A 13,511-nucleotide genomic window follows, 5' to 3' on the forward strand; every position below is an offset into this window, starting at 1 on the left:
GATGCTTTAGCTATGAATTAAGCAAAGGTAGGGAGCCAAAGGGAAAACCTTTATGAGATTTTGTTTAGCAGTGCCTGCCACATACACTGCAGAAGAAATGTGATTACACTTCAGCTGTTGATACAATTTCCTGTGCCTGGGAGGGAGAAAAGTGAGGTGCATCCACAAGGGCTGAGTACTGTACCATACAATTCCAAAGACAGCTTGAAGACGTACAGTTGATGCATATCCTGTGGATTAATTGAATCCAGATCCTTAGAATCTAGTTATGGGGTGTGGGGGGGTTTTTTGAGGGGGGGGAAGGTTGACTTTTTTTTAAACTGCTGTCACTAATGTTGCTCATTTCATTAAAAGGACCTGAAACTGGAGCCAAGTCAGAGTTTTAAATAAACAAATCAAACAAAGAAACCACACAATAATACTTTTAATCCAGAGTTCTCTGTCATAGCTCTAGCTGTGCAGTATATTGCTGAAGAACCCTAGAAGCATACCACTGCTTTTTACCCCATAGATACATTTGCCAACAGTGACCCAAATAACACAGTGCACTTGTCTGGCTTTTTTTTTTTTGCACTGGGCATTTTCTGAAATACATAGATCATAGGAGACAAGTATTAGAAAAGTTTATACAAGTGTTGTTTGATTTTTATAGCTCTCCATTTACTTGGTGGCATTTTCTTCAATGTTAACAACAGAGGTTAACTGCACACAGGCATGTATAGGCAATCTTGCCAAGTTTTTTCCCTTTCCTTAAAATACATTTCTTAATTCTGTTGTTTTTCACCCTCAGTTACAGACAGTTTTTTTGAATTTGTATTTAAATTGTTCAGTTTGTTCTGGAACCATCTGCTGATATAGTGGGTATTATAAAATTATATAAATATTAGTTTATCAATAACCACTTTCCACTGTTGCTGTAGTTGTTTAGATTTTTCTTCATTCTCAAACAATAGTTTGCTGGTAAGTCACTTCAAGTGAAAGTTAATGCTATTTGTCTTTTTCTTTCCCCCCTCCTATATGTCTGTGTTGCACCTCTAGGCTTTTTGTCATAAGCTTTGCAGCAAGAGCCCTGAAAACAAAACTCATTCTGAATGGCTTCTAATCTTTCCATTTTGCAGTTGACTAAACAACGTTTGGTGGATGCAGATGGAATAATTAACCCAAATGCTTTTTACATCTACCTAACAGCCTGGGTTAGTAATGACCCTGTGGCCTATGCTGCTTCACAAGCCAACATCCGGCCACCCCACCCAGAATGGGTCCATGACAAAGCAGACTATATGCCAGAAACAAGGCTGAGAAGTAAGTAACATTTCATCTTAATGTCTTACAGTTTATATAGGTGGTCTCACTCTTTCTTTTAAGACCTAGTAACTATAGTTGGGTGATTCTGTATAGGGCTCAGAAGCATAAACAGAACAATCTATTGTGCTACTCTAGACTGAAGACACAAATGCAGTTGTTGAATCTAGTGTAATGTGGCATCACTGAAGGGTTTTGTAACAGTTTCTAGCAAAGCTCTATGAACTTATAATAAGCATTGCTCTTAATGTCACTTGATAGTTCTGTATGCAAGAGAAACCTGAAGATTGCATTAAATTCCTGAATTTAATCATGTTTATCCTCAATTTTTGACATGTAAGGAAATTTCATCAAGTTAGCTCATATGTCTAAGATACCAACACCAATATGGTACAAGAGTTATTTTGGGGAGGAGTCTGTGTGACTGGGTGTTTTCCTGTCCCTCCCACTCTGTGCTGTTCACTGTTTTGCATCCTGAGCAGCAATGTTGGTTTGCCTTGCTTCACTTCAGTAATTTATTGGGAGGATTGCTAGTTGGACACCAGTGGGGAATGGGAGAGTACATGTGGAGGAGGACTGGTGCCCTTGAAAATGTGATTGGGTAACAAGCTAGCTGTGCTTCAATGTATCCAAACCTTAGGACAGATATTCAGTAAAAAGCTGGTGAAGATTACATATATTGAAATCTGTAGTTGTTAAATGATATAGACTTGATTGGGGACTTGATAAAGGCTGTGTTTATCACAAATATAGTAATTTCCTTTATTTAGAGTTTTTTAAGTGTCAGTTGTTCCAAAGATGCAAAAATTTACATTCAACACCTTTAAGCATTCTGCTATAGAGAACAAGTGTCTTGTTAACCATGCTGTGTATCTCCTTCCCAAATATGTTAAAACATTGCTATACTTTTCCTAGTTCCAGCAGCTGAACCCATAGAATATGCTCAGTTTCCTTTCTACCTCAATGGATTGCGTGAAACTTCTGACTTTGTGGAAGCTATCAAGAAAGTGAGAGCTATCTGTAATAACTATGCTGGTATGGGGATTGCCAGCTACCCAAATGGTTATCCATTTCTATTTTGGGAGCAGTATATTGGACTTCGTCACTGGCTCCTCTTATCCATTAGTGTGGTTTTGGCTTCCACATTTCTGGTGTGTGCCCTCTTCCTCCTGAACCCTTGGACGTCTGGCATCATTGTAAGTTCATTATAAGGGTCTTTGTTAAAGTCAAATTCCTTTCAGCATAGCTCTTGCTATAACCAGGAAGGTTTTGTTTATGTCTGGGCATCTAACAAGAGTATGTATATTGCATTATTCATTATATATTTATTCAGCTTGAGGGGGTAGAGTTCATGCTAAAGATACAAACTTTTATAACCTTTGTCCACCTTAATAATCTTTGTCCACTTTTTGCAGCTTTACAGGTTTTAAGGATGCATTAATTTTTATCTTTGTTCAGATGCCTATTAACATGAGAAATAAAGACCCTTAGGAAAATTTAGAATGTTATTAAATATTAAAGTTATTTCTATTTAGTTTTTCCTTCCTTCCTTCTTTTTATCAATGTTATTTTTCAAGGGAGTTGCTTGTGACTAACTTGCCTGTAAATTTGCCCACTGGTTTCTGAATGCAGTCTTTCTGGAAAGACTGAAATGGTTAGGTTGTACACACTGAGAAAAGAGTGTAACTGGGCTATTGAGGAAAAAGAGTTATAGAATTATAAATTGAAGAGAATACTCCTCCAAGCTTTCTGCAAGGTACCATAAGCCTTATCTTAAACAATCAAGTTAAATTTGATTATGATGTTCCTATGTTTAAATTCCATAAACTGTTATATGGTTTATGTGTATGGTTTCATAAATGTTGTGTGGCTTAGAAAAATGTAAAACAGTTGCTAGTTTTTCTATTATGCATTTATATAGCAAGTATGTTAAAAGGTAAATGCTTAGTCTAGAATATTTTTTCATAGCACTGAATCAAGCAATTTATGTTATTTTTCTTGATTCATTAGCTTATAAAATAATTTATTATAGTGCATACTTTTATACCTTGGAAAGGTGGTTTATTTTCAGTCTGACATTGCTTTTTAAGTTTGTCTCTTTCCTGCTCAGCTTTAGAAACTTTGAAGTTGATTCCATGGATTTCCTCCCCTCCCTTATTATTTTTTACAAGGTAGATGAAAGAAAAATAACAGCTTTCCCTTATATATATCTATTTGCATTGTCCATATGAATCCCTTCAAGTATCTTTAAAGCTCAAAGACCCCTGTAACCCGAGACTCATCAGCTAATTATGACATTCGCCCTCTTCTGGGCTTTAAACTTATTCTGGAGTCATCCTCACATTTGGAGCACTACAAAAAGAATTCCAATGCAGTTATTTGAAAGTTAGTTTTTCTAGAAGGTTTTTCAGAGAAACAGGTGAAAAAGAAAAAAATCATGTTACAGTTGATGCCTTTAGTTTTAAGTTTTCCTGTTCTCCTTGGATGTGCTTTTCTGATGTGCTAGGGTGATGAAGACAAAACAGTCCTATTCTAGTTAAGAACTCAAGGGCAGTTTCTCCAAACTTCAGGCTCTAAGCACAAACTACGTGGAAAGGTGGAGGGTGGGTTCAAGCAAATTAACCAGAACCTATAAAAGTGTAAGATTTTGTGACCAGCCCTCTCCTTTCCTTCCATCTTGGAGCCATCCAGGCAGGGGCCATGACTGTGGCACTGATACTGCTAGGGTGTGGCTTTTGTAGGCCTTTCGTAGGCCTCCCAATAAATACCCATTTTATTCTCCTTAACTCTGTGTGTAGCCTCTGTTCCAGCTCCTCAAGGCATCACAGTGAATATCCATGAGAAGCGAAAAAAAATATTTTTCAAATCATATTGATAAATTGTTACCAATAGAAAAGTAATGCTTCATCTCTTAAATGGTTCTTGGGATAATAATTTAAACTGACTCTAGAGGATTATTGCCATTGAGCGCAATGAAACAAGGAAAAATGGCTTGTCTTTGAGGATAAGAGAAGGACCCATATGAGTGATATATTTTATAGTCTCCATATTGTTTTGTAATATCCTTCTTCTTCCTTTGTCTAGAGTATGAGAAGTTACTAACGGCTCTTTGAAATCATCTAGGTGGTGGTGCTGGGTCTGATGACTTTGGAGCTGTTTGGCATGATGGGTCTAATTGGAATAAAGCTGAGTGCAGTGCCTGTGGTTATCCTGGTTGCTTCTGTTGGCATTGGTGTGGAATTCACTGTTCATATTGCTTTGGTATGTAAAACTAGAAAACATTTTCAAAGTATTTTAAAATAAAATGGTAACTGTTCCAAATCCTTACTTAAACTCTTAAGTCAGTAGCATGATTTTCAGAAAAGTATCAGTCATAAACTTTGCACAAAGTTTTTTGTGCCATTTGGATTGTCATGGTAGAGTACATCTGATCTGAAGAAATTGTTCCTAACTGTTGAGTCAGTCTCCCAGAAGATAAGAGAGAACAGATAACAATATTTTAATATTAATAATACTTTTTGAAGACTAATTAAGATCATGGGTAAATGTAGTATCTGGTTGTGTGAGACACGAATACATAGACAAAGCAGAGCTCTTAATATTCATTATTTTAGGCCACATATATTCATCATCTACAGCCTCACTGTTGTTGACTCTCAGTGCTATGTAGTGCTTTATGCCTTCTTGCGTGTAGATTCTGTATCCTGTGGCAACGAAACCTTCAAAGGGAGATATTAAAAATGATATAATGTTATTTAATCTCTCTGGAACACTAAAATTGGAATGATTTTAATTCTTCATGGGAAAAATCACCTTCTTTTCAAAACCCAGAAGCTATTAATAATGAGCTCAAATGTGCAATCTGTAGGGAAAGAGTTTTCCAATGTAATAAAGAAAAGCAGAGAGGAATAAATGCTTGAATGTTTTATGTAAACATTTTCAACAATTTCTAAGTTAGGTGTTCAAATCTAGAGTGCACCTAATCATCCAACTTAGTCAACCTGATGTACAGAAGTGCAGAAAAACGACAGTTTTCTTTCAAGGGAGCAGTTTTGGATATTTGTTATGCAAAACTCATCCTGCTTTATTTGGCGACCAAGACTGGACAGAATAAAAGGCTATTTGTCTTGGTTTAATTTAATTTCCCCCAAAAATGTCTGGATTTAATTTCGTTTCCTGGCTAATGCACCAAATAATGTCTTAGTTTTGATTTGGAAATTTAAAAATACTCATTTTCTGTTGTGAGACAGAACTAGGAGCAAAAGCAAGGCAGGCTTAAAACTTAAGAGGGTATAAAAAAGAAATTTATTAACTACACAAACAAAGGAAAAAAAAAATTCAGAATAAGATTTTTTAGACTACTCCTTCCTTCCCTCTCCCAACCTTCATAACAACAAAACAAACATACAGCAACTACTTCAGTTAGTTCCTAACTCAGTTTTTTTTAGTTTACTTTCGGAGAGAGAAGCCTCCTTTTGTTGAAGCTGTAGGGATTTTTCTACAAGGAAGAAAACAGTCCTGTTGTGGTTTTATTTTTACGATTTGCATCTGCCCGGACCTGCAATCGTGACACTCCTCCCAACTCCACAGCCTTCCCAGAGCTGTACATGTGGGCCATGTCTGTCTCATGGGGTATTACTTTTAAGAATGAAATGTTTCACAGCAAAAGTTCTCTTCATCTCCTTTCTTTCTGTTCAGGTTTCATCCTCAGAAAACTGAGATCCCCTTCTTTCCTCAGGGCAAAGATTCTCAACACAGGTGCTTTTGTGCCAAATGATCTATCAAATGGAACATCTCCAACCCCCATGTCTTTCTCCATGGATTATAGGAATATTCAGTACATCAGTTCATCCCTACAATCTTACAAAAGGACATTTCAGCCATCTTCACAGCATCTCCTCATTCTCCTTCCATCTAAAGAAACTTAGTTCTTTCTTCACTGACTTCAGAATATCTCCTTATTCTCTTTCATATTCAAAGGAAGGCCGGAGGTTTTGCAAATTTTATCTGAGCACTAAAGAGTTAAAGTTTAACACAACTGCAAGAGTTGGGCCAGGCTCAGGCCGCGCTGCGGGGGGGGGTGGCTGAGGTGTCAATCAGCCTTTCTGGGGCTTCCTGAAGCCCAGGCTCATGGCCACCCCTCCTTCTCAGACACGGCCCGGTTGCCTCCCCCAGGCCGCGTGGGGGCTGGGCAGGCCTGGCCCTTCCGAAACTGCTGCGAGCCAGCAGCAGGAACCGCCCCCCCCCATCAGAGCCCATGGAGGAGGAAGCCGTGAAGGTCTTATTAACGAGCCTTTCCTCCACCTGGCCATCGGGTCCCCTCGTTTGCCTCCCCTTGCATGGGGGAGAAGCTCGAGTTGGTGTTATCTGCTCAGCCACCGGAAAGACAAAGAGCCTCAGTTCCTGATTACCTCCTTTGAAATGTGTGTTCACTGAGAGAACTAACTTTCTCTAATTGGCTGTTGTAGTTGTCCCAACCCCCCACAGAGGAAGCTCTCTTAGAAGAGAACTTCTCTCTGAGTTTCTTTTTCCAAGGTCAACCCATCACACTATTTTTCTGTGTTCACATTTGACACTGGAAGTGCTGATCTATACAATGTTAAGGATAAGTTTAGACCAAGGCCTGATTTCTTTTTTCTGTCAATTAAGCAATTTTTATACTAAGTTGGAGTTTTTAGATATTTTCTTGGAAATTAGGGAATTTCAGAATTTAAATGTTTATATACTACAAATGAAAAGCTACTCATGTTTTAAAACATTTTCCATTTATTTGTTCTTAGTAGTGTTAGATCTCAGAACTCTCTACATAGAGAAAGGTCTCTTCACACACTCAACATAAATCATTTTTCTGTAAGACTATTCTAATTCATTTTTCAGAAGAATGTTATTTTAAGAATGTCATTGTCTTTATGGATTTGAATCTTACCATATTAAAAAAGTAAGAATGGATGAGTCTAGTCAATATAATATCATCTCAAGAAAAAGATGTTTCGAGTCTACTATAATCTCTGGTATATTAGTATCATAGCAATCAAAAAAGAAATGAAAGGAGGGAACTGGAAAATGCAGTGAGACAGAGAGATTGGATGGAGATTTAATAGAACTTTTAGACTCAGCAGGAGATTGGTTGGACTATTGAGAGGATCTGGTAGCAGTGAAAAGGAGCTGAAAAGGAATCCAAGCACACTAGTGATGGCCAAATATTTGGAACACAGCAGGGGAGGGCCTTGAACCCACCCCAATACTGAGTTGAACTCAACCCACTGCTGTATTTACACCAAACCTGCTCAGGGAGTTTTAACACTTACGTTTTGATGCCTCCCATGTAAAGGATGACAGCTGAAATCACATCCTTGCCAGCAGTTGAATGTTTGAAGATGAGAGGATCCAAAAGTGGTAGCCTAGGGTACAATTTAGGTCTCCGAACTGTTAATACTTCTCTACCCTAGGTGTCTTGTATTGATGCCTTGGGTTTTAGCTTTCATATTTTTCAGATTCTCTGCTGCCTGGTATATAACGCTAGAACTTCATATTAGTTGTCAGTAAGTTCTCTTCATAGGGTAGTGTTGGAGGTTGAATTGTTCCCTTTTCTTTCTGTGGAATTTTCTCCCATTGTTATGCTAAGTAATTGTGGCTACACCTTAAAACGACAGATAATGTTCTCTCGTAGGGGGGTGGGGGCAGGGGGAGGGGGGGGGGGAACCGGAAAAGGAAAGGTGGACGGGGGTCTGGAGCGGGGGACTCTCTCTCCCTTGGCTCGTGAGTGGGAAGACAGCCTGGGCTCCTGTCTGGCATCTCCCCCTGCCATCCCAGCACTGAGACCCACGCTCCCTGCCTTTGGACATCGCTCTGCTGCTCTCCCACCTCACCCTACTACCTCTGGACACTCTGCTGAGCACCACGACCGACACCGTGAGGGGGGGAGTCACTTTCCCATCCCTCTCACCCCTGGGCCGCTGCCGCCATCACCCAGCCCCTCTTCAACTGCGCGGGACCTGCCCTGCCCCCACAGCACCGGTAACTGAGCGCAGGGAGATGGCCTGCGGCCAAAAAGGACTGGAGCGGAGCTAGACTGTTCTGTTCTGTTGCCAATTTTTATACCTGTTGTTGTTTTTTTCTGCCTTGTTGGATATCAGTAAAGAACTGTTACCCTTATCCCCACACCTCCTGCCTGAAGGCTTCTGATTTGGACCTAAAATAATTAACAGGGAGGGGGTTGCATTCCGCATCTCAGGAAAGGGGCTCTTGCCTTTCCTTAGCAGATACCTGTCTTTCAAACCAAGACAGGTAGTAAGACAAAGCAATCCCTTCCTAGCTAGAGAATCAAGGACAACCATTACCCAAAAAGCAGAAACAACGGCAAAGTGAAGGGGGCAAGCCAGGTGGTAGAGACTTCATGACCTGGAGCTGTAATTGGACAATTGACCCCAATATGTAGATGAACCAAAAATTGTAAAAGTGTAAAAACTCGTGACCAGGATCCATCCTGAGTGTAGCCCTGGCCAGGCTCTTGTACTGCCCAAGGTGTATCCTTTTAAGGCCTTTCAATAAATACCTATTTTATTCTTTTAACTGTCTAGTCTCTGTTCCAGATCAGGCTCTCTAGGCATCACTAGCAGTCTCAAGCTTTAAATCTGGAAAGGTAATTTATTTGAGTGCTACAGCAGTAGAAACAGCTCAAACTGGGTGCCTCCAGAGAGAGACTCTGAACAAAGAAATACCTGGGCTATTATACCCTTATGGTCTAAGTTTCCCAGACCTCACATGACAGTTTGATCCAATAATAATATTTAGGTCTGGGGTCTTCTTGTTCTTCATTGGTTCTCTTAATTGTCTCTAGGCAGGCTATTTCTTCTCTTATCTGTGAGGTTGCAGCTTCTGCTGAAGGGGTAGTGGCCTTCCTTGCTTCCCTATCTTTCATCATGAACTGGCTCTGCGGCCTCCTTTTACTAAACTAGGTAAAAGTTCAGGGTATCTAGACTTGCAGCCTAAGGCTTCAGAAAATTTAACTACTAATGCTAAGCAAGTTATACTAAAATAGTCCTCCAATGATCATTAAGTCCAACTTCCATGCCATGGGCAGAGTCTTATTTCACTAGAATAGGTTGGTAAAAACTCTTTCCAATCTGACCTTGAAAACTTCCCATGATAGGGCATCCACAACTTGTCTGAGCAACCTATTCCAGTGTCTCATCGCCCTCATCATAAAGCATTTTTCTTTATACACAATCCAGATCTACCCTCTTTCAGTTTAAAATGCTTGCCCCTTGTCCTGTCACAACAGACCTTGTTAGAAAGTATCTCTTAATCTTTCTTATAAGCCCCCTTTATATACTGAAAGGCCACAATAAGGCCTCCCTGGAGCCTCCTGTTTGCCAGGCTGAACAACCCCAACTCTCTGAGTCTGTCTTCATCAGAAATGCATTCCAACCCTCTTACCATATTTGTGGCCCTCTTCTGGATCTACTTTAACAGGTCCATGACTTTCCTGTGCTGGGGACCCTAGAGATGGATTCAGTACTCCAGGTGGGGTCTCAAAAGAACAGAGTAGAGAGGCAGAATAATCACCCTCGACCTGCTGGCCACTCCTCTTTTGATGCAGCCCAGGATATGATTTGGTTTCTGGGCTGCAAGTGTACATTGCCAGTACATATCAAATTTTTCATCTACCAATATCCCTAAGTCCTTCTCTGCAGGTCTGTTTTCAATCAATTCATCCACCAGGCTGTATCAATATTGGGGATTGCTCTAACCCAGGTGAAACACATTAATATGCATTAATATTTAGAGGGTTTGTAGAAATTTTTTTCAAGGCTTAACTGAGAACCACTCCAGATCACAAATGGTAACTAAAAACAGTCCAGAATTATATGAATATTCACACTCTTTCTCTCTTAATGCTGTTTCACACTTTCTTTTCTGCCATGGGGCATTCAAGGAAAAGTATGCACTATAATCACATTTCAGCAGTGTTCTAAAACATAATGCTATCATTATTGCATATAAACTTTAAAAATATATTTCTGTCAAAAGATTGATTGACTTCTATGTACACTTCAAAAATGAATTTTGGCATAAATTATATGTCATAATTTTACTTTTGTAACTGAAATGGCACTGTCTCGGTCATCCTGAAAGGGTGTCTCCTCTAAACAAAGGTAGGTTTTTTGCAGCCCCTCCCCCACAGGTTCGAAAGGAATTTCTTGGAGGAAAGTGAAAAAAACCCTTTTTATTTAACAAGCAGAATGTGCGCAGGCACAGGAAAAGAGAATGAATAATGTTAGATAATAAACCTTCTTGTTGTGAAGAAAGCTGATGGATTTGAGAGTCCTGCTCGGCTTCTCCCAAGGTCCAGAGCCAGGATGTGGTTTGCCTGAAGCCTCCCCCCGCTGGGCTGAGGTGTGAGGCTCCCTGTGATGGTCTAGTTTTTCGGACCGGAGCAAAGCTGAACAGTTCCAGAAGAAGAAGCCACAGTCCTGGGAAAACTTCTTGCCTCAGTTAACAAACAAGAAGCTAGCTAAAAGCAAAGATGCACTCCCTCTGTCCATGCTGACAACACAGCTGAGCGAACCTGGGGGAGGATGTGCGAGCCGAAAGAATTCCACCTGCTTCGCCTCCTCCTTCTCTCTGACCTAGCTTAAAGTTACAGGACCAATTTCTGGGCATAAAGCATACAATAGGGGATACATTATTGTACAGTCACCCCAAGACAGACACAAACCTACTTCTATCAAAATAGAGAGGTAATGAGATCCAGCCTGAGTATTTTTTTCTTTTACCTCCTTATGCTGAAAGGTATGACGAGCCTTTAATATGTTATATACTCTTTCCTATTTAACATTAGTGAGCATTCTATACAAATAAAAATGCATTTAAAAGGAAAAACATAGTTGTCATAGTGTTTCCAATAGAAATAAGGTCCCTGTATTTTGTTTGGTATAAAGTGTCATGACAAATACTGTAAGGAAACATTCTTATGTTACAAAAATAAAAATATCATTCACAATTAAAAAGGTTTTAAAAATCCCCAAAGCAAACCAAAATAAATATTGTCAGCCACCAAGTCCTCTCTTTGTCAATGTGACTACTGAAGTATGAAGCAGTAGACAGGTCACCTGCACATGGCATGCAGGACAAGGAATTGGGCAGGGGCAGAAAAATGATGGAGAAAAATGAAGATAGAGAGAATGATAACTTTTGTTCTAGTATTTTAAGTTAAGGTTCTCCATCCTTATGGTTTGGTTTCAAACACAACATAGAGATTGAAGCATTTTTTTTCAGATTGAAGCATTTTTTTTCAGGCCCTTCACTTGCAGCAATCCATTTTTAGACTAAAACATAACCAAAATAGCTAAATTAGTTTCACAAAGAGATCCCAATTTAACTGTTTTAATTAAAAGTGCCAATGCAGCATGGGAAAACCAATCAAAACAACAGAGGAAAAGTGTCACTCATTAGTCCTGGATCCAACAGAAAGTCATTAATATTTAATAAGTAAAAATAGAAGGGTTATTTTTAATTCTTCCATTTGATTTTTCTCACTTCTTATTAACTTCTTTCTTGTGATTAAAATAAGGTGACAGAGGTTACTACTTTGAATGCTATGAGTGCTGAGCTGTGGCTTACCAAGAAAAAATTAGATTATTTAGCTTCTAATGCCATTCAGTTAACAGTATCAATATCAAAATAAGGCATACACTCTGAATTTCTATAACCACCAGCACCTCTCAATGTTCAGCTCATTTTGAAGTGGAAAAAGAATGATTATAGTGTTTGCACACACTTGGCATTGTTAATGAAGAATGTCAAAACACTTGCGAACAGTGATATGGCTTCGCAACTCTCCTGGGAAGTAGATACGTACAATTATGCCCATTTTACTGACTGAGAAACTGAAGGCACAGGGCAGTTGCATGTCTTGACCAAAATCACATGTACCAAGTCATTAATTGAGTGGGAAACTGAACCACACTCCCAAACTCTGACTTCCTGTCTTCTATTTTATCTTGGGCCTTTGATAACGGTTGTCTATGGTACATGTTAGTTAACACCAGTGCAGTTTTCACTAGTGCCTATTAACGGGGAAAGGCAGACTCACACCAGCATCAGTGGGTTCATAAGTCCATTAAGGGTCACCATACAGTAAAAGAGAAACTACAGTACACTGGGAACATACACACACTGACAGGCACACTTCAAGATGCACACATCAATACACACAGCAAAACAAAACCTGGACACAGCTAAAACTATTTAAGTCTTCAAGACTGACATATTTTACTTCATATCTGCTTATTTTTAAAAAATACTGTGCATAGCGTGTTTGAAAGTTAACAGTAACATTTCATACTACCACAGTTTGTGATATGCAAATTTAAAATATTTTAAACAAATATGTACCTTTACAGAAAAAATCCTATTACATAAGCAATATTTGCATTGAATTATACAAGTGTCTTGGGGTAACTGTATGATGCCTGTATCCCCAAATCGTCTGTTCTGTTGGTGTTGAATATTAAATTCTTCAACTTCAAGACTGGTTCCAGGAGTGAAGGGGGGGAAGAAGAAAAAGAAGTGCAGAGTTTGTTATCAGAGACTGCACTGGCTCCCCGGCATTCCTGCTCACAGACTGTATTGTCTGCGGTGGACAGAGAAAAAAAAGCTCTTTTTTGCTCTTAGTTAATTTTTTTCTGGCTAGCTGAGGCAGAGAAGCTCCCTAGATTATTTTTTTTTTCTCCTTTTTCTTTTTTTCCTAAAACTCTTTGAACCTGCTCTGGACTGAAAACCCAAAAAAACACTGAAAGCTCACACCTGTGGCCCACCAGGCCTGGCCTGGGCCACAGCATTCCCCAGCGCAGGAGGGACTAAGAACAAACTAAGTGAGCCGGGCAGCCCACAAAAAAAACTCTTCTAAATCTGTCATCTCTTCAAAACAGCGAAAAGTTTTGCTGTTTAGTATTGTTCATTTTATGCTAAGTGTGTTGCCTATTAAATAAACGGTTTTTCTTTTTTCCACTTCTCTCCAAAAACATTTTTTCCCGAACCAACTGGGGGAGGGACTGCTTAAATCTTTTTTTTTCCTAAAAAAACCCCATCCAAAAATTTCCTCCCAAATTTGCCCTAAACCTGAACAACAAGTAAATCAAACAATATTTAAGCAGCAGAAACTTAAGCTGAACTTTAGAACTAGATAAAGTTGTGGCAAAGAG

At 39.3% G+C, this 13,511-nt stretch overlaps 1 protein-coding gene across 7 annotated transcripts in view; it reads left to right on the forward strand.

The window, feature by feature from the left end:
* Positions 1–13,511, forward strand: part of LOC148220398 (protein patched homolog 1-like) — a 164,962-nt gene that overhangs the window by 110,540 nt on the left and 40,911 nt on the right. For 6 of the 7 annotated variants that reach the window (XM_088155733.1, XM_088155732.1, XM_088155728.1 and 3 more), the window contains 3 exons: positions 1,119–1,302; positions 2,218–2,498; positions 4,426–4,563. In XM_088155733.1, coding sequence (XP_088011859.1) covers positions 1,119–1,302; positions 2,218–2,498; positions 4,426–4,563 — 603 coding nt within the window. The remainder of the gene's footprint in view (positions 1–1,118; positions 1,303–2,217; positions 2,499–4,425; positions 4,564–13,511) is intronic. The other variant, XM_088155730.1, reaches the window with a different exon arrangement.

This window comes from Sturnus vulgaris, chromosome W (genome assembly GCF_052056855.1).
Source record: "Sturnus vulgaris isolate bStuVul1 chromosome W, bStuVul1.hap1, whole genome shotgun sequence".
NCBI classification, from domain to species: Eukaryota; Metazoa; Chordata; class Aves; order Passeriformes; family Sturnidae; genus Sturnus; species Sturnus vulgaris.